Raw genomic sequence first — 17375 nt, 5'->3', positions numbered from 1 at the left:
TCCTCCTCCTCGGCAGGTCTGGGCCTGGAGTTGGCGGGCAGTCTGGGATAGGAAGCCACCGGGCGGGATGGCAGGAGGAGGAGGGAAACTGACCCTCTGCGCTGTCCTGCTCACAAATGGAGAGCCAACCGAGGAGAACACCCGGGACTGCCAGAGTGAGGGGCCCCATTTCTGGGAGGGGGTCTTCCTACGTCTGACGTTCTGTTCATACAGCTCCCGGGGGACCCTGCCCACCCGGGCGTGGGCTGCTTTGGGGATAAGAGGGTCCCAGTCTGTTTCCTGGGCGGACACACACCCAAGGGCCAGCGGCCTGCTGGAAGCCGCAGCCCGACGGGCAGGCGGCGCAGAGGCCGCTCGGGGCCCAGCGCGCCGTCCCGGTCCCCAGGCCAGGGAGGCCGGAGCCGCGGAGCGCAGAAGTTGCTCCTCCCGCTCCGGCCGGGTTTCTGCGCGGCCCGGCTGCAGCTGGGCGCCAGGGCGCAGGCTGCCGCCGGTGACCGGGAGACCCCTCCTCGTCCCGGGCGAACCTGCCACCCGTCCCCCCGGCCCCGCCGCCCGCCCGCTGCCCAGCCCCGCCCGGGCCCCGCGAAAAGTTGCCCCGGGTCGACCCCCTCCGGGCCCGGCGCCCGAACTCTCGCGAAGGTTGGCGAGGGGTCCAAGCGGGGCCCGGGCCGGCGACCCCCGCGCGCGCCGGCAACGCGCCCCCGGCCCCCGCCCGCCGGCCCCTGGCCCCGTCCCCGCCCGGCCCGGCGAGCACTCACCGAGCGGCAGGAAATGTTTGGTGTCCATGTCTGCGACTAACTCATGCCCGACCGGCGGCGCAGGCAGCGGGCGGCGGGCGCGGCGGCCCCCGGCGCGGCCGGCCCGGGCCCGGGCGGCGGGGAGCCGGCGGCGGCGGTGGCGGCGGCGGCGCGCGGAGGCCGCGGCGCGGCGAGTTGTTGCAAAAGTCGCCCAACAATGTAAACTACTTGTGTCTGCGCGCCGCCGCCGCGCGCGCCCGGCCCGCGCCCCCGCCGCCGCGCGCCCGCGCCCCGCTCCGACCGCGGCGCTGCGGCGCCGGCGGGGGGGTGGCGGGGGGCCCGCGACGGGCGCGGACTCGGCGCAGCGCCGCCGCCACCGCTCGGCCCGCGCCCCGCCCTCCCGGCCCCGCCCGGAGCGCGCCCCCTCGGCCGCAGCCCCGCGATCGCCGCCCGCCCGGCCGCCGAGTTGCGAGCGCCCTGCAAACTTGCGAGTTCGCCTCCGCCAGGGGTTCCCGGGAGCCGCGAGGAGGCGGCGTGGGAGGGGGCGGGGCGCGGAGGGAGCGGGGCGGGGGCGGGGGCGGGAGCAGAACTCCCTCCCCGAGCCCGCCACACACTCGCGCGCACACACACACTCGCACGCACAGGGCCCGGAGGAGGCGGAGAGCCGGGCCGGGAGCCCAGCGGCCGGGCCATTGTCTGCGCGGCCACACAAAGCGGCCGGGCGGTGGCCGCGCGGGGACCCCGGCCCGGGCCCGGCAGGCGCAGAGTGGGGCGGGACGGCCGTGGCACCCGTACCTCGCACCCCGCCGCTGCGGACACGTGGGGAAACTGAGGCCGGGAGTGGCGATGAGCCCCAACGCCAGAGGACGAGCTCCTCGTCCGGGGAAGGTTTCGTCTTCCGGACGCTCCCCCGGTCCACCCCCCATTTTCACGCCCTGCCCCCACGGAGAGACCCATGGGCCCACCGGGAACGAGGAGGGGCGCGCGCTTCGCCGCCTCATCAACCCGCACTCCTGGACCCCTCTTCAAAGGCAGCAGGCTGGGCAGGCGCTGCCCGGAGTTGGACATAGACTTTGTGGCCGGTGGTTATTTTTATACCCTGGGTAGTTCTCTGCCTGACTTTTAAATTCCAGATTTGTTTGAAAACGAAAGGAAGCACTCCTGCCCCGGGACAGCTGGGGCCTCCTCCGCGCCGCGCGCTGCCCGCCGTCTCAGGCGGCTGGAATTCGGGTTTGGGTGTGAGGTACCTGCGAGCCGCCAAGCCCAGCCTTCCTGAGCAAGCGCCGAGGCGCCCGGCCGCGCCCACGCTCCGCGCCCCCACCGCGAGCTTGCTGCCCGCTTAGACCTCAGGGCCCGGGCTGCGAGGCACAGGGGCTGACCAGTCACGCAGGCTACACGTGGTGGCCCGGGTCAGGGGACGCTAATGGGGAGGGAGGTGAGGAGGTGATGACCGCGTGTGGACAGGCATGACACCGCCCAGAGGTAAAACAGCCCAAGGCCAGAGAGGTGTCCTGCTGCCTGGGTGCCCCTCAAGTCGGGCCACCTGGAGCTGGATTCCACAAGGGGTCCGGTGGCCTGTCCCGGTGGGAGGTCTTGGTTCCACTTGGGACAGGAGTGCCCTGGTTGGGCAGTCCACCCCCAGCACAGCCAGAGGCCAAGGTAGCCCTCTCCTCCTCCGCCTCTTCACTGATGCCTGGGCCCCTACCAAAGGCCACCCTGTCCCCCTTACACACCCTGTCCAACAGACAGCCTGCCCCCCTCCCTCCGGGATGAGGGCCACTGTTGACACCTGGTCCTCACCCACTGTGGTCACAGCCACAACAAACCCACTTCCCCACTGCACATGGCATGCCGGCCCAACCCACTGCCCTTCTAAAACAGTTTCTCCTGCCAGGGAGGGGGCGACAAACATAGGCTAGGACCGAGAAAGAGCCCCCATAAGCGCCAGCATACACTGCGCAAGTGCCATGTGCCCAGCTGGTTCCAGGCCTGTCTCTGTCACTGCTTTGGCCCCGTTCTGACTGTACTCAGGTGGAGGGGGGAGGTCCCAGATGGACAAGGCCTGGGCCAGATTGCAGGTCCACTTCCTATCAACCGTGTGGCCTGGCTGGGTCACTTCCCTCCTTGTATCTCAGTTTCCTCATCTGTAAAGTGGGGACAACCACTCCCTCCTCAGACTCACTGAGATGACTAAATGAGATAATATGGAGAGTCGGCCCTCAGGAGGAGGAGCTTGGTGTGAAGGTTATTGTGATGATGATGATGAAATGACGCTGAGTTAGGCAGGCCCTTTGCGTATGCTCAGTGCTGGGAGAGCAAGGCCTTCTCCAGCCTTCTGGGATCACTGATTCTTGAGTCAGGTTTTGGAGGAGGGAGGTTCCGTCAGGCAGCGGCCGCCCAGGCAGCAGGGCCGGCTGAGCAGCGGCCTGCGGAGGGAAGGAGCAGCAGGTCGCAGCCGGCAAGTCAAGACATGCCAGGTAGTGGTGGGAAGGCTGGGCCGAAGTGTCTGAGGTCACCTCCCAACAGTGGGCTGTGTGGCACGCTGTACTCCCCACCCCAGCCCCATCTCACTCCTTGTCCCCGAAAACTCAAGACTCAGGAGCTGTTGGTGCTTGGAGTCGGGGAGGCACACGCAGACAGATTTCCACGTGGGTTCCTCCTGGGAAGGCTGAAGGTTCCAGAAGGGCCCTCTGTTCCTAAGGAACACCGGAAGGCGTCATCCCCTGCTCTAGAGACCACGTGGAGAGTGCACGGAGTCCGGAGTCCTGCAGATCTGGGCTCACATCCAGCCTCCGTGCCCACAGACGGTGAGTGGCTCTCAGCCCTGCCTTTCTCTTCCATGGGGCAGAGGGACCTGGGTGCTCGGCTGCCGAAAACACACCAGGTCCTTGATGGAAAATGACGATGCCGCTTGTTATTTCTGCGGCCACTATTTTTTATCCTCCCCCTCAGTTTGGAACTTTTTGGTGCAAATGATTCTACACGAAACCTCCCAGGATAGTGGCTGCCCCATATGAAATGGCCAGGTCTGAGCCAGCCATGGAAAAAAACACCCCAGCCGTCCCACCATGTGCTGCTACAGCCAAAACTATTTTTATAGTAATATCCATTTATTCACAACCTGTGATCTAAGAAGGTTTTGTTTTCTGTTTTTTTTTTGTTTGTTTGTTTGGGTCTTTTTTAATTTTTTTTAATTTCCCTGAAGGATGCTTTTTAAGGTACTTTGGCCTATTTCGTATGCCTGTCTCGGCTCAGTCTTGTAAACAGTCCCGGGAATTGCTTGTTGAATAATATTTTTAAAGGCCGGTGTCTGTGCTGGCTGAGCCTGAGGAAGCTGATGTCTGGGTGGACTGCTCCCAGAAGTTCCCAGGACACCAACGGGGTGCTAAGCTGCTTCCAGAGGCTCTATGTGGTCCTGAGCTGGTCACTAGCAGGACCTCACAGGGGTTTGGGGAGCTTGGCCTCCAACGAGGCAGGCCAAGGGCTTGGGCACTCCTGGGCAAGGTGGCCCAATCTGTCCCCAAGCACCTCAGCCTAAGGGGACTCTCACCTCCGCTGTGGCTCCTCTGGGGACCAACACCTTTTGTCTGTGGTGACTGATGATGACTCGAGCTGGGAAGTAGAGCCGAAAGCTCAGAGAGGCAGGGGGCCCCCGGCAGGGCCACGTGGAACTGGGACTAGGCCCAGGGGTCCCAGCCCCAACCCGCTTTCTCAGTCATAGCTCATCTCTCCATCAGTCTAGAGGGAAACACACAAGCCACTTGTCCACACCCGGGCTCCAGCCTATTCTGCGGAGGAGAGAAAGAGAAAGGATAGGAGGGAGGGGAGAGGAGAGGACAGGAAGGGAGGGAGAGGAAGAGAAGAGGACGCCTCTGCTCCTGGGTCTGGGCCTCTGGTAAAATGTTTGCAGGCCTGCAGGGCAGTCACCGTTGACAGTGTCTGCCCTGGTAGCAGTCAGCTGGCTGGCCCTGCACGCCCCAAACCCAAACCAGTACAGGGGAAGAGAAAGGTGAGGTCCTCCGTAGGCCAACTGCCACCTCCGTCATCAGCTGGGGTCTTGCTTCCAGAACTCTGGAGAGCTGAATGGGGGCTTGAGCCAAAGAGTTCAGGTGAGTGAGGCTTAAGGGGACAGGAGCTGGTTTGTAAAGAAGAACCAGGATTTCAGGGCAGCTCCAGACAAGAGACAGTGGGTTCCCTCCAGGAGCCACCAAGGAACCCCACCGAATCCCAGCACCAGCTGTGAGGAGTCGCAGATGCTCAGAGAAGGGCGGGAGCAGTTCTGAGAGTCCGCAGAGGAGGAACCTGAGGTTTCCGAGCTGCCTCCGAGGTGCCAGTCTGCCGCACACTGCCAGGCACCATCCCCTCTAACCCCACCCCGGCTGACCAAGACTCCGGTTTCCCCATTTCCCAGATGGAAACACTGAGGCCGAGAGCAGCAGTGACTGACTCCAGACCACGCGGTGACTCTGGCACCGCAGTCACCAGATGCAGGGCTGAGGTCAGTGGTCAGAACCCCCAGGGAAGCCCCCAGACAACCACTGACCTCCGCCCCCAGCCTCCAATGAGCCGCACCACCTCCCTGCTTCTCACAGCGCAGGTCGGCTGGCCTGAGCAGCTGGTGCCAGGTGAGACCAAAGTCCAGGGGGAAGGGACACAGGTGACAGACTTGGAAAACAGGGTGCTGAGGAAGGTACCAGGAGGAGAAGGCCATAGCCTGGCTCTGCCACCAACTCTTACATGGCCCTTGGACAAGGGCACTCTCAAGACATCAGTCTCTTCTTCTACAAAATAGAGAAAAGAACCAGCTAATCACAGAAATAAGAATATGACTACAGGGAAACAGAATGACAACCTGTCTCACAGGAGCTAAGGAGACACACGGAGGCCAACGCTCCCAGCCTGGGGCCGAGCCCAGCCTCCCTGGCTCTGAAGGTGGCACGCCGCTCCCTGGCGCCTCTGCACCGTGCACCCCCAGACGCCCATCAGGCGAGGAGATTATGTGTTTTATCGGGGGCATTTATTATCGACACTTTCTCCATACATCTCCCCCTGCACATGTGTGTACATACAAGGCGGATGGATGTGCGGGAAGGCCCCGAGCCCGGTCCCCCCGATGTAGTCGAGCGGCCCCCATAAAGATAACGGGAAATGATTCATAATATTTATTTGACAGACATGATATGAACCGTAATAGTCTGTTGGGATTAAAAATATCCGTACATCTCTGTCATCCACCAATGTGGTTTAAATATGATCTATGTGGCCTGTGCAGCAGCGGGGAGATGGCAGCGGTTATTGACGGGACCGTAAGGAAGAGTCGTTTTGCATTGAAGGATGAGGAACCGAGCCCAGGAGTTTGCCTAACGCCCCTTGGTGCTTGCATCAAAAGAAACTGTACTTTAAAATGCGGCTCCCTCCACCCCCACGCTGCCAGCGAGTTGGGGGGGCAGACGCAGCCCAGCACACGTTGTTCCACTCATTGGCTTGTGGAGGGCCTGGCATGGCTCCAGGCTGCAGCTCAGGGTCTGATGAGGCTGCCCTCCTCCCCGAGGAGGCCTCAGGACAGCCACGTGTGGCTAGGTCCCTGAAGGCCTGGGCCCCCGCCCCCTCTCCATCTCCGTCAGCCTGCTCCCAGCCTCTCCTGGCCTAAGCAGGCGGCACCCCCTGCCCCCAACCCTGGCACTCCCAGCTTAAAAACTCTTTCATGCTGCCCACTGCCCTTGGGATAAAGTCCAAACTCCTGAGCAAAACTCACCAGGCCCTCCCTCCCTCCCTTCCCTTCGTCATCTCCCTCGTGCCTACCCGCACGGAGCTCTTCCCACAAGAGCCCCCCAGGCTAGCACAGGAGAGGCTGCTGTTGCAGGCCGTCCACACCTGGCCACTCTGCATTCCTTGCTGCCTAAACTCCAATGTGGCCCTCAGCAGTTTGCCCATCTCCACCCCAGCCCCCAACACACACACACACACACACACACACACACACACACACACAGTCCCTGGGCTGGCTTCTCTGCACCCCACAGCAACCTGCATGTGCCTCTAGCCCTCGGCTGGTCCTGTCTTCCCAGGGTCAGAGCTTGCTGAGGGCAGGAACTGGGAGTTCCAGTCTCGGCCTTCCCCGCTAGGCACAGCTGTGGAATCAGAATGCTCCCAGACACTGTTTTCAAGGGGCCCAGCTCGGCCACCAGGTCAGTGGCTTCTCTCCAAGTCCTAGTGGGCCACCAGGGTACCTGTTGACATCTCAGTCCTTCTGTACTTAGAAAAAATGATCTTCCCTACCAGGGCCTCGGTTTACCTATCAGGAAATGAATCTGTGGCCCCAGGGATGAAGGCCCCTTGAAGGCTTAGGAGCATTTACCCACCAGGGAGCCCGGGAAGCTTTGCTGTAGGAAGCACCAAAGACAACACTGAGAAAAATCTCTGCTGGACGGAGAGGGTGGGCAGCACTTTTAAAATATTTTTTCCCCCGAAGTTTAGAATGGGGGGGACACTTTTCACCCCACCCGTATCACTGTGCCACCAGCTCCTGCCCTGCCCGCCCCCAGCTCCGAGCCCCCAGCAGACAGCCACCACACTCCCTGAGGGGCAGTCCAGGCCAGAGGCTGATGAATCGCCAGGTCCTGGTGACAACTGGCCTTTGTTTCTCCCACTAAGGAGGGTCCCCAAGGAAGGAGCCGCTTGAGCTGAGATGCAGGGAGGGGAGGGGCTGCCCTGGAAATGAGATCACCCAGGAGGAGTATGGCCAGCCGCCTGCAGCCCTCCAGCGCCAGGGGTCCGCAGCCTGGCCCCAGCGCCACTCCTCGGGGTGGAGGCACAACCGTCATAGGCAGGTCGTTGGCTGGACTGAAGGAGCATCTCTGAGGAGCCAAAAGAAGCATCCGTGCCTGCTTTCTAAGCTGTAGGCCTGGCCCCATCCTCCCGGGCCCCTGCCCGCCATGTTCCCAGCCTCCTGCTTCATTTGCAGGGCTGGCCACTGGAGCACCTACGTGTGGGGCTCTCACCAGGCCCTCCGCCTCCCACCCAAGACTCAGGGACTTGCTGTCCTCCTGCTGGGGCCTCCCTTGGGCAGCAGATCCCTGGGTTTCAGGCTCCCCTGCTTCCCCTGCAGAGCCTGCTGGACCCCTGCATGCAGCAGGCACTCTCAGAGTGGGCTGGCTGACGTCACCCTGTCCTCACCTCCTTCCCATCATCACTGTCCCCTCCTGCCCAGGGGTGACAGAGACCTAGAAAAGGCAAAGGGAGATAGGACCAGGAGGCCTTGGGTCCCGTGCCCTGGACAACTGCCCAGGGTCAGTGGGCTTTAAAAGGGTTTAATTACCAGGCCCTTTCCCCGAATCCCCTGAACATGGAAAGGAGATGTCAGATGGGGGTGTCATGCCCTGCTTGAAGCCACCTGGGGGCCCCAGAGCCTGCCCACTAGGCCCCTGCCCTGAGGCACCCACTAGATTCCACAGAGTTGTAGACCACCCGACCCTGGAAGTAACCACAGGGCCCCAGCCCCGTATCTCTGGCCTGCGATGCTGAAGCTCAGGGATGTAGGAACAGCTGAGGGCTCTACACGCCCAGGAAAGGAAACCAGCATCCCCCAGGTTCCCCCTGCCCTGCCAGCAGCCAAGGGAGGGACCGGACTCCACAAAAGCAAATCTGATTTCTACACACCAGGGGTCAGCTGACTTCATTTTGCTTTTGTGGCACGGTTGCTGTTTGAAGTTCTGCTGTTGTGATTGGGGATAGTTAGTGTTTGAGAAAAAAAATATGGTGTTTTCCAGGTTAATCGCACCTGTATATCCATGCTAGACCCTGCTAGGTGGTGGGAGAGGGCATCTTGGACTTTGAGGGGCCCAGGGGTCGGAGCTCTCTGATCCCGAGTCCCCCGTGGGCCAACGGGCGAGACCCCAGGCCTCAGTTTCTCCCTCTGAAAGGGCCGACCCTGCAGCACCCTTGTGTGACTTGAACGAGATGTCTGGACAGTCACCAGCCCCGGCCAGCCCTGCATGGGCACTCAATAAACATCCTAGTGAATGGGATCATTAGACAGGCCAGGGTGAGGCTCTCCAAGGCATGTTCCATCAGGGGACATCTCAGCCCCGTGGCCCGTGGTCATGCTCAGCAGGGAGTCCAGCAGTTGTGCAAAAGGCAGGCTTGCCCGTGGCCAGGCCCCAGCCTTCACTAATTTAAGCATGGCCAAAAACTTCCAGATTGGCCTGGCATTGATAGACTTGTCCCTGGTCTTCTGGGTGGGTCCAGGGCCGTTTTGGCCAAGTCCATCCATGGATGGGATGACGGGTCGCTACCCTGAGCCCATGGGCACGGAGCTGCCTGAAGGGTTCTTCACCATGAGCTGCACCTGGCTGGGTTGGACCCTGGGTCTCAGCTCTTAAGAAGTTCTGCACTCAGAAAGGCAGGAGGGGAACAGAAGTGCCTCCCAGCAGGGCCCCAGGGCCATTCTGAGCTGGCTGGGGGGGTATGGATTCCTGCTGTGAGGGGGCTGGGGGGGGTATGGATTCCTGCTGTGAGCTGGCTGGGGGGATATGGATTCCTGCTGTGAGCTGGCTGGGGGGTATGGATTCCTGCTGTGAGCTGGCTGGGGGGGTATGGATTTCTGCTGTGAGAGGGCTGGGGGGTGTATGGATTCCTGCTGTGAGCTGGCTGGGGGGGTATGGATTTCTGCTGTGAGCTGGCTGGGGTGGGTATGGATTCCTGCTGTGAGCTGGCTGGGGGGGTATGGATTCCTGCTGTGAGAGGGCTGGGGGGTGTATGGATTCCTTCTGTGAGCTGGCTGGGGGGGTATGGATTCCTGCTGTGAGGGGGCTGGGGGGGGTATGGATTCCTGCTGTGAGCTGGCTGGGGGGATATGGATTCCTGCTGTGAGCTGGCTGGGGGGATATGGATTCCTGCTGTGAGAGGGCTGGGGGGGTATGGATTCCTGCTGTGAGAGGGCTGGGGGGGATATGGATTTCTGCTGTGAGCTGGCTGGTGGGGTATGGATTCCTGCTGTGAGCTGGCTGGGGGGGGGGTATGGATTCCTGCTGTGAGCTGGCTGGGGGGATATGGATTCCTGCTGTGAGAGGGCTGGGGGGGTATGGATTCCTGCTGTGAGGGGGCTGGGGGGGGTATGGATTCCTGCTGTGAGCTGGCTGGGGGGATATGGATTCCTGTTGTGAGCTGGCTGAGGGGGTGTGGATTCCTGCTGTGAGGTGGCTGGGGGGGGTATGGATTCCTGCTGTGAGCTGGCTGGGGGGATATGGATTCCTGCTGTGAGAGGGCTGGGGGGGTATGGATTCCTGCTGTGAGGGGGCTGGGGGGGGTATGGATTCCTGCTGTGAGCTGGCTGGGGAGGGGTATGGATTCCTGCTGCGAGCTGGCTGGGGGGATATGGATTCCTGCTGTGAGGGGGCTGGGGGGGGGTATGGATTCCTGCTGTGAGCTGGCTGGGGGGGGGTATGGATTCCTGCTGCGAGCTGGCTGGGAGGGTATGGATTCCTGCTGTGAGCTGACTGGGGGGTATGGATTCCTGCTGTGAGGGGGCTGGGGGGGTATGGATTCCTGCTGTGAGCTGGCTGGGGGGGTATGGATTCCTGCTGTGAGCTGGCTGGGGGCGGTATGGATTCCTGCTGTGAGCTGGCTGGGGGGGTATGGATTCCTGCTGTGAGCTGGCTGGGGGGTATGGATTCCTGCTGTGAGCTGGCTGGGGGGTATGGATTCCTGCTGTGAGGGGGCTGGGGGGGTATGGATTCCTGCTGTGAGGGGGCTGGGGTGGGTATGGATTCCTGCTGTGAGCTGGCTGGGGGGGTATGGATTCCTGCTGTGAGGGGGCTGGGGGGTATGGATTCCTGCTGTGAGCTGGCTGGGGGGTATGGATTCCTGCTGTGAGCTGGCTGGGGGGTATGGATTCCTGCTGTGAGGGGGCTGGGGGGGTATGGATTCCTGCTGTGAGGGGGCTGGGGGGGTATGGATTCCTGCTGTGAGCTGGCTGGGGGGGTATGGATTCCTGCTGTGAGCTGGCTGAGGGCAGTATGGATTCCTGCTGTGAGCTGGCTGAGGGCAGTATGGATTCCTGCTGTCAGAGTGACCACATGGACACTGAAAGAGAGGAGAGCTCTTGCCTCACCAAGCCCACACCTTGTCACAACTCAGCAGAGAGGAAGAGCCAAGAGATCCTGGGGAAAGCGGGCTGTCCGTCACAAGGTGGTTAGCCCCTGCAACTGCCAGTGCCAAGGAGCTGGCCACCAGGCTGTCCTCAAGAGTCCCCGACACACAGCAGCCCAGCCACAGGTCCTCTCCGCTCTCCAGGTTCAGAGAAACGTTAGCGAAGCAGGCACGCTCTTACTCTGACATCGTGGGCGGGGTCACTTTGTGGGCTTCGGAGCCTGTGAGGTGCCTGGATCCGTGGAGCCTGTCTGCGGGCTGACCACGGTGCAGGCTGTCTACTCCCCCAAAATGGGTGCTCAAAATAATACATTGCTTAGTGAAAACAAAAGGCAGTTAACATTGCACACAAAAGGATGCCAGTTATAAATGTATACACAGAAATCTGGAAGGAAAACACCTCCCACCCTCCCACTGGTGAACGTTAATGGAGCAATGGGGGCTTCACACTCTTTTGTATTTTGCCTCCTTCTCTCAACGAGTTTTTATTACTTTTATAATCAGAAAAAAAGTAGGGTTAGCAAGAAAGTCCCGTCTGAAATCCATCTGGAACCTAACTCCTAGAGCCTGCAGCCAATCCCAGCTGGCCCTATCGCCCTATCTCAGAATCCCATCTGCAGAAACCCCCTGCCATGTCACCCCATGTGACATCCTGGAAGCCAGCAACCGTGTATCTGGAAGCCTCTCTTCTCCTCCCTATGCAACCCCCGTGCCCATGCCCTCCTCATCGCAGGGGGTTCCCAGCCACCCCTCCCCCAGGCAGGCTGCACTCCATCACAGCTTTGCACTGATAAGAACATGCTCACCCTTCCCCATCCCGCTGCAAGGATCCTTGTCTGATCTGCCCACCCTGTCACTGGGTGGATGAGATTAATAATACACCTCATTTCAGAAGCACAGAAGGTTGCATCTAAATGGCCAAAATATTTGGACCACAGCATGACAAGTGAGCTCATTTCGGTGGTTTTAAAAGCTGATGCAGAAACCGCTTGGCTCTTGTTCAGGGCCGTCTCTTTCCAACACAGCCGACTGGCTGGGCTCCTCCGGACCCCAGCACCCCACCAACGCCACACAGGCTTTCCGGCACCTCCTGTGGGCGACGGGAGGGAAGAGGAGGGAAACACAGGCCAGAGGAGGGGAACAGGGCAGAGGAGGGGAACACCAGGAAGCACCAGGTGAAGCACCGGTGTCCAACACAGATTCTGGGTGCCAACCTATGGCTGCCACAGTGACCAGACATTCACAAAGCAGGAGATGAGGGACCAGAGCCGCATTCTGTCCAGGTGTCGAGGTGGCAGGTCCACCGGGAGAAGGGCGGGCATGGGGCCAGGTGGGCGGCAGAAGGGCACTGGCAGGGTGTGGGGTCACAGGTGCTTTGGGTGCTCAGTGGGGAGCCTCTTGGAGGTTGGGCCTGAAGCACAAGACAAAGGAGAGAAGGAGATGAGGGACCAGAGCCGCCTTCTGTCCAGGTGTTGAGGTGGCAGGTCCACCAGGAGAAGGGCAGGCATGGGGCCAGGTGGGCACGGAAGGGCACTGGCAGGGTGTGGGGTCACAGGTGCTTTGGGTGCTCAGTGGGGAGCCTCTCGGAGGTTGGGGTGGCCCAGGTTTGGAAGGGCCTTGATCCCCAGGCTGAGGGGCTGCTGAAAGGGGATACTGAGCCCAGAGGGACCTGCACTTGGGTGGCGCGTCCCAGTGTGGCCACCTGAGGCGCTTCATTCTCCAGCAGAGATGGTGCCATTATTGGCTCTATTGTGCTGAGAGGGGCTGACTTGCTTCCCGCTGCTGTGCCGCTGGGGCCTGGGAAGCCGTCGGGGCTGGCTCCAAGAGGGCAGAGCTACCCTGACCTCCTCAGGGGAGGAGCTGGGGAGCTCCGCACACATCCACCCCAACACCCTCCAGGCCAGTTCAGCTGCTGGGGCCATGGTGCCCTGCACCCCAAGAGGAGCCAGGGGCCTCACCCTGCCCCGACTGCCTTCCAGAGGACCCGAGAGCAATGCAGAGCCCTTGCCCTGGGGAAGACTCGGATACCCAAGACCACCCTAACCGCCTTGGAGGTCTTCTCTTTCCCCGACCCCGCCCCTCCCCACAGTTTTGCACATGGGAACTCTGAGGCTCCAGAAGAAGGGAGGGGCTTGCCCATGCCACCCCGTGTGCAGGGCTTCGCAGCCTTTCCAAGCTTCAGAAGCTTCCAGCAGTCTCTAGAGCCCAGGGAGGCTGCCGCCCAGCCCTTGACTCTGCTTTGGAGCAGGGATTAGTGCCTGTGGGGGGTCCACACCGCCTGCCTCAAGCCTGCTGTCCTCAGGAAGCCCTGGAGCTGCTTTGTCAGGGAGCCACTCGACAGGAGCCCTGGGGAGCAAAGGACTAACAGGATTTCTCGGCCTTGCCACGCCTGTGATTACCCCCTTCGGCGTCTGAAGAGGAATTAGCACGAGTCCCCTCCTGGGGCCCGGACCACCAGCCTGAGCTGCTCTGAATGGTTTCTCCTTTTACAGTCAGCCTTGCTCCTAGCTAAGCTAGATTTCAGTCCAGCAGGCGAAGGTGCTGGACAGACAGCCCTCCCCACACTGCTGGGGGCCGTGCTATGGTGCAGAACCAGTGGGGCCTGCTAAGCACTTCAGGTTAAATCCGCATCCAGGAGGCCCAAAATGAGCGCCGTGGTGGCACCCTCCTTCCTTCCAGATTCGGTGGCAGGGCCTTCCATAAAGGCTGCTGTTGGCATCGGGAGGTAGGTCAGGTGTCCTGTGTACCTGCTGAATGTCCTTGCTATGTTGGGTGAACGAAGCCCTCAGAGGATGCTGCCGACTTGGAACAAGTCTGTTATCCCTTTCAGCTGGACCCTCTCACCAGTGTGCTGGGTCTGCTGGGTCCTGGCAGGCGGTGCCCACAGCACTGGGACTGCCCCCCAGCGTGCTCTCAGGCCTTTGTGTGGGGCTGCCAGTGTGTCCTGGGAAGAGATCCACGCTGTGGCTACCTCCGAAGGGACTGAGACTGGTCTCCACTGGCCTCAGGTAACTTTTGGCTTTTCCCCTCTGAAATGGAACTCAGAGGGCAAGGCCTCCATGCCTCAGTTACCAGCACTCTCCAGGGTATGCCAAGATGGGTTAGAGCCCCATGTGATAAGGGAATTGTGGTTTGGCCCATGGGAGTGGGCAGATCTGGGCTCCACCACCTCCTGGCTGTGTCCTGGGACAAGTCTCAGCCCTGAGCCTCAGCTTCCTCACCTGTAAAATGGGCACCAGTAGTGGCACCCCTTGGGGAGTTGTAGGGCCAAAAAGCAGGGCGCAGTGCCCATCTACGGCAAATCATGTACTTTTGCTTTAATAAAATTAGAATTTGACTGTGGGAAGAGGGGAAGAGAACTCCCAGACACGCCCCAGATTTCATCTGTGTGGCCAAGGAAGGAGGCCGACTCTTCTCCTTCAAGCCATGTGTCCCAGACCTCTGAGCCAGCCTCCCCGGCCTGTGCCTTTGCCAGGGCCTCTTTAGGAGAAGGCACTCCTTCTGACAGCAGAAGGCCCAGCCCTGGGCCCAGCTAGTAGCTCCAGCAAGAACAAGCAGACACCAGCACCACTTCCATGTTAGCCTCCAGCCAACTTTCTAGATGCTTACCAAGAGCTGCCCCTGCCACTGGGAAGCCACAGCTCTTGGCAGCAGTGAGACCTGTCCTGCGCTTTCCACGCTTCCGTAGATGAGTCATGTGCCCATGAGCCTGGGCAAGGCTCTCAGCACCTCCAAACCCCCTTTCCTCATCTGTATAATGGAGCAATAAAGTCTCTGCAAGGACCAGAGTGAGGAGGAGACCAAAGCACTGTGGGTTGTGCTACCACTGTGATTACCAAGTGCCAGCCTAGAGGAGGAGGAGACAAAGCTTCCCAAGTAAGGAGAAGGACGAGACTCATGCCAGCCGTGAGGACCAAGACTGCTAGTTCATGCAGGAAGATATAGAGGTCCAGAGGGAGGAATGGACTCTGGCACCTCGTGGGTTGGACCAGCGGCCTGGAGCAATGGCACAACGGGTGTGACAAGACAGGGCTAACTGGTCATGCCACAGCAGCAGAGAATGAAAGGACAGAGAGGGTCAGGCTGCAGGCAGGCTTGGGGCAAGCAGTGTAGATCCCCCACAGGCACTGATCCCTGCTCCAAAGGGGAGTCAGGAGTTGTTGGAAACTTCTGAGGCTGGGATGGGCTGCTGAGAAGAGGCTGGTGCGGTCTGAGATGTTGGGGTGGAGGGAGCCCAAGGGAAATGGGGTTTGTACAGGAATCCGTGATATCACCCAGTGCTCCCATAGCAGGCCAGCACTGCAAGAATTCACCCGATCATGGGTCTATTTCTGCCCTAGTGACTGGAAATGATACCACATACGTGGCCTCTGGATCTAGCCTGCCCTGTCCAAAAATAGGGAATAAAATTGCAATTGAAAAATGACCCTGCATGTCAACATGTGTGGCATGCAGCTAAAGCAGTGTTTAGAGGGAACTTTATAGCATTAAATGCTTATATTAGAAAAGAAGAAAGATCTAAAATCAATGACCTAAGGTTTCACCTTAAGATGACTTTAAAAAAAAAAAAAAAAAGAGTCTGGGTAAATTGGCTCATTCCTATAATCCCAACACTTTGGGAGGCAGAGGAGGGAAAATCACCTGAGCCTAGGATTTTGAAACCAGCCTGGGTAACATACTGAGACCCTGTCTCTAAGAAACTTTTTAAAAATTAGCCAGGCATGGTAGTATGCACCTGAACTCCCAGCTACTTGGGAGGCTGAGGTGGGAGGATCATTTGAGCTCAGGAATTAAAGGTTGCAATGAGCTATCATCGTGTCATTGCACTCTACCCCGGGCGACAGAGTGAAACCCTGTCTCAAAAAACAAACAAACAAATAAAAAAGGAGTAAACTAAGTCAGAAGTGAGTAGAAGGAAGAAAATCATAAAGATAAGAGCAAAAAAAAAATCAATAAAATACAAATAGACCTTTGAGAAAGTTGACAAAGGCAAAAACTGGTTCTTTGAAAATAACAAAATTGATTAACCCTTAGTTAGAATGGTCAAGGAAAAAAAGAAAGAGTAAAAAAACCGTCATTTTCAGGAATGAAAAAGTGATTGTCATCACAGACCCTATAAACATTAATAAGATACGTGGGAATACTAAAAACAACTTTGTGCCAAAAACATGACAATGTAGAGGAAATTCTACTATTTCTTGAAAAAGACAACTTATCAAAATCGACACAAAAAGGAACAGAAGATATGAACAGCCCTACAGCAATTAAAGAAATTGAATTTGTTATCAGGAACCTTCCTAAAAGAAAACTCCAGGCCCAGATGGTTTCACTGGTGAATTCTATCAATCATTCAAGCCTTTTATTAAATATTTAAGAAAAACATATTTTAAAAATGTAATAAGATCTTTTTCAAAATATTGACAAATTAAATCCAACATTAAATTAAGAAGGCGATACTTCATGACCAATGGGATGCAATGTTGATTTAACATTCGGAAAACAGTCAATAGATTTCACCATATTGACAGATGAAAGGAGAAAAAGTATATGAAAATATGATTATTTTAAAAGATTCAGAAAAGCCATGGACAAAATTCCGTATCCATTTATACTAAACACATTTAGAAAACTAAGCATAGTAGGAAACTTCCTTAAACTGACAAAAAGAATATATGAAATAAAAACAGAACAACAACCTTGCAGCAAACATCATATTTAATAGTAAAAAACTTACTTGTTTTCCCCTGAGATTGGGAACAAGCAAGGATGTTCTCTTGCCATTCCTAGTCAACATTGTTCCAGGGATCCTAGACATTGCTATAAGCCAAGAAAATGAAATAAAATATGTAGAGCCCAGAAGAGAAGTATAACTGTCTCTATTTGCAGATGATATAATTAGTATTTATGTAGAACATCCCAGGGAATGCACAAAACAACAATCAAAACCAGTAAATGAATTTAGCAAAGTCGCAAGACACAAGGTTAATATTTTTAAAATCTATTTTATTTCTATCTGTTAGGAATAAACAATTGGAAAATAAAATCTTTAAAATTCCACTTAAATAGCACAAAAAAAGTAAAATGCTTAGGTGCAAATCTAACAAAGTTTGTCCAGGAATGCTGTACTGAAAAGAACAAGATAGTACTGAGAAAAGAGTCAAGAAGCACAAGTAAATATAGACATACCATGTTCATGGAGTAGAGGGCTAAGTATCAGATAAGATGACAATTTCCCCAATTTGATTCAATACAATTCCAATCAAAACACCAACATGATTTTTCATAGAAATTGACAGTCTAATTCAAAAATTTATATGAAACTGCAAATAATCTAGAATAGTCAAAGCAAATTTTTAAGAGAACAAAGTTGGAGGATTTATCGTGCCTGATTTTAAGACTTTCTATAAAATCACATTAGTCAAGACAGTTTGCTATTGGCTATATATATACACACACATATGTATACATATACACATATACATATGTATG

General features: G+C 57.4%; 1 protein-coding gene and 1 long non-coding RNA gene across 2 annotated transcripts in view; one reads left to right on the top strand and one right to left on the bottom strand.

The window, feature by feature from the left end:
* The window catches only part of RXRA (retinoid X receptor alpha), a 116273-nt gene extending 115309 nt beyond the window's left edge, over window positions 1-964 (bottom strand). Inside the window, exon 1 of the mRNA XM_008005736.3 lies at window positions 759-964. Coding sequence (XP_008003927.1) covers window positions 759-786 — 28 coding nt within the window. The 5' untranslated portion in view covers window positions 787-964. The remainder of the gene's footprint in view (window positions 1-758) is intronic.
* A 418-nt stretch (window positions 965-1382) lies between these two features.
* Window positions 1383-5971, top strand: LOC119620165 (uncharacterized). The gene is made up of 2 exons (XR_005236616.2): window positions 1383-3544; window positions 5149-5971. It is a non-coding gene; the product is annotated as an uncharacterized lncRNA (long non-coding RNA).
* Window positions 5972-17375: the final 11404 nt, after the last annotated feature.

The sequence above is a fragment of the Chlorocebus sabaeus genome, chromosome 12 (assembly GCF_047675955.1).
Source record: "Chlorocebus sabaeus isolate Y175 chromosome 12, mChlSab1.0.hap1, whole genome shotgun sequence".
NCBI classification, from domain to species: Eukaryota; Metazoa; Chordata; class Mammalia; order Primates; family Cercopithecidae; genus Chlorocebus; species Chlorocebus sabaeus.
Note: the sequence above shows the minus strand (reverse complement) of the source record. Positions and strands in the feature narration are given on the sequence as shown.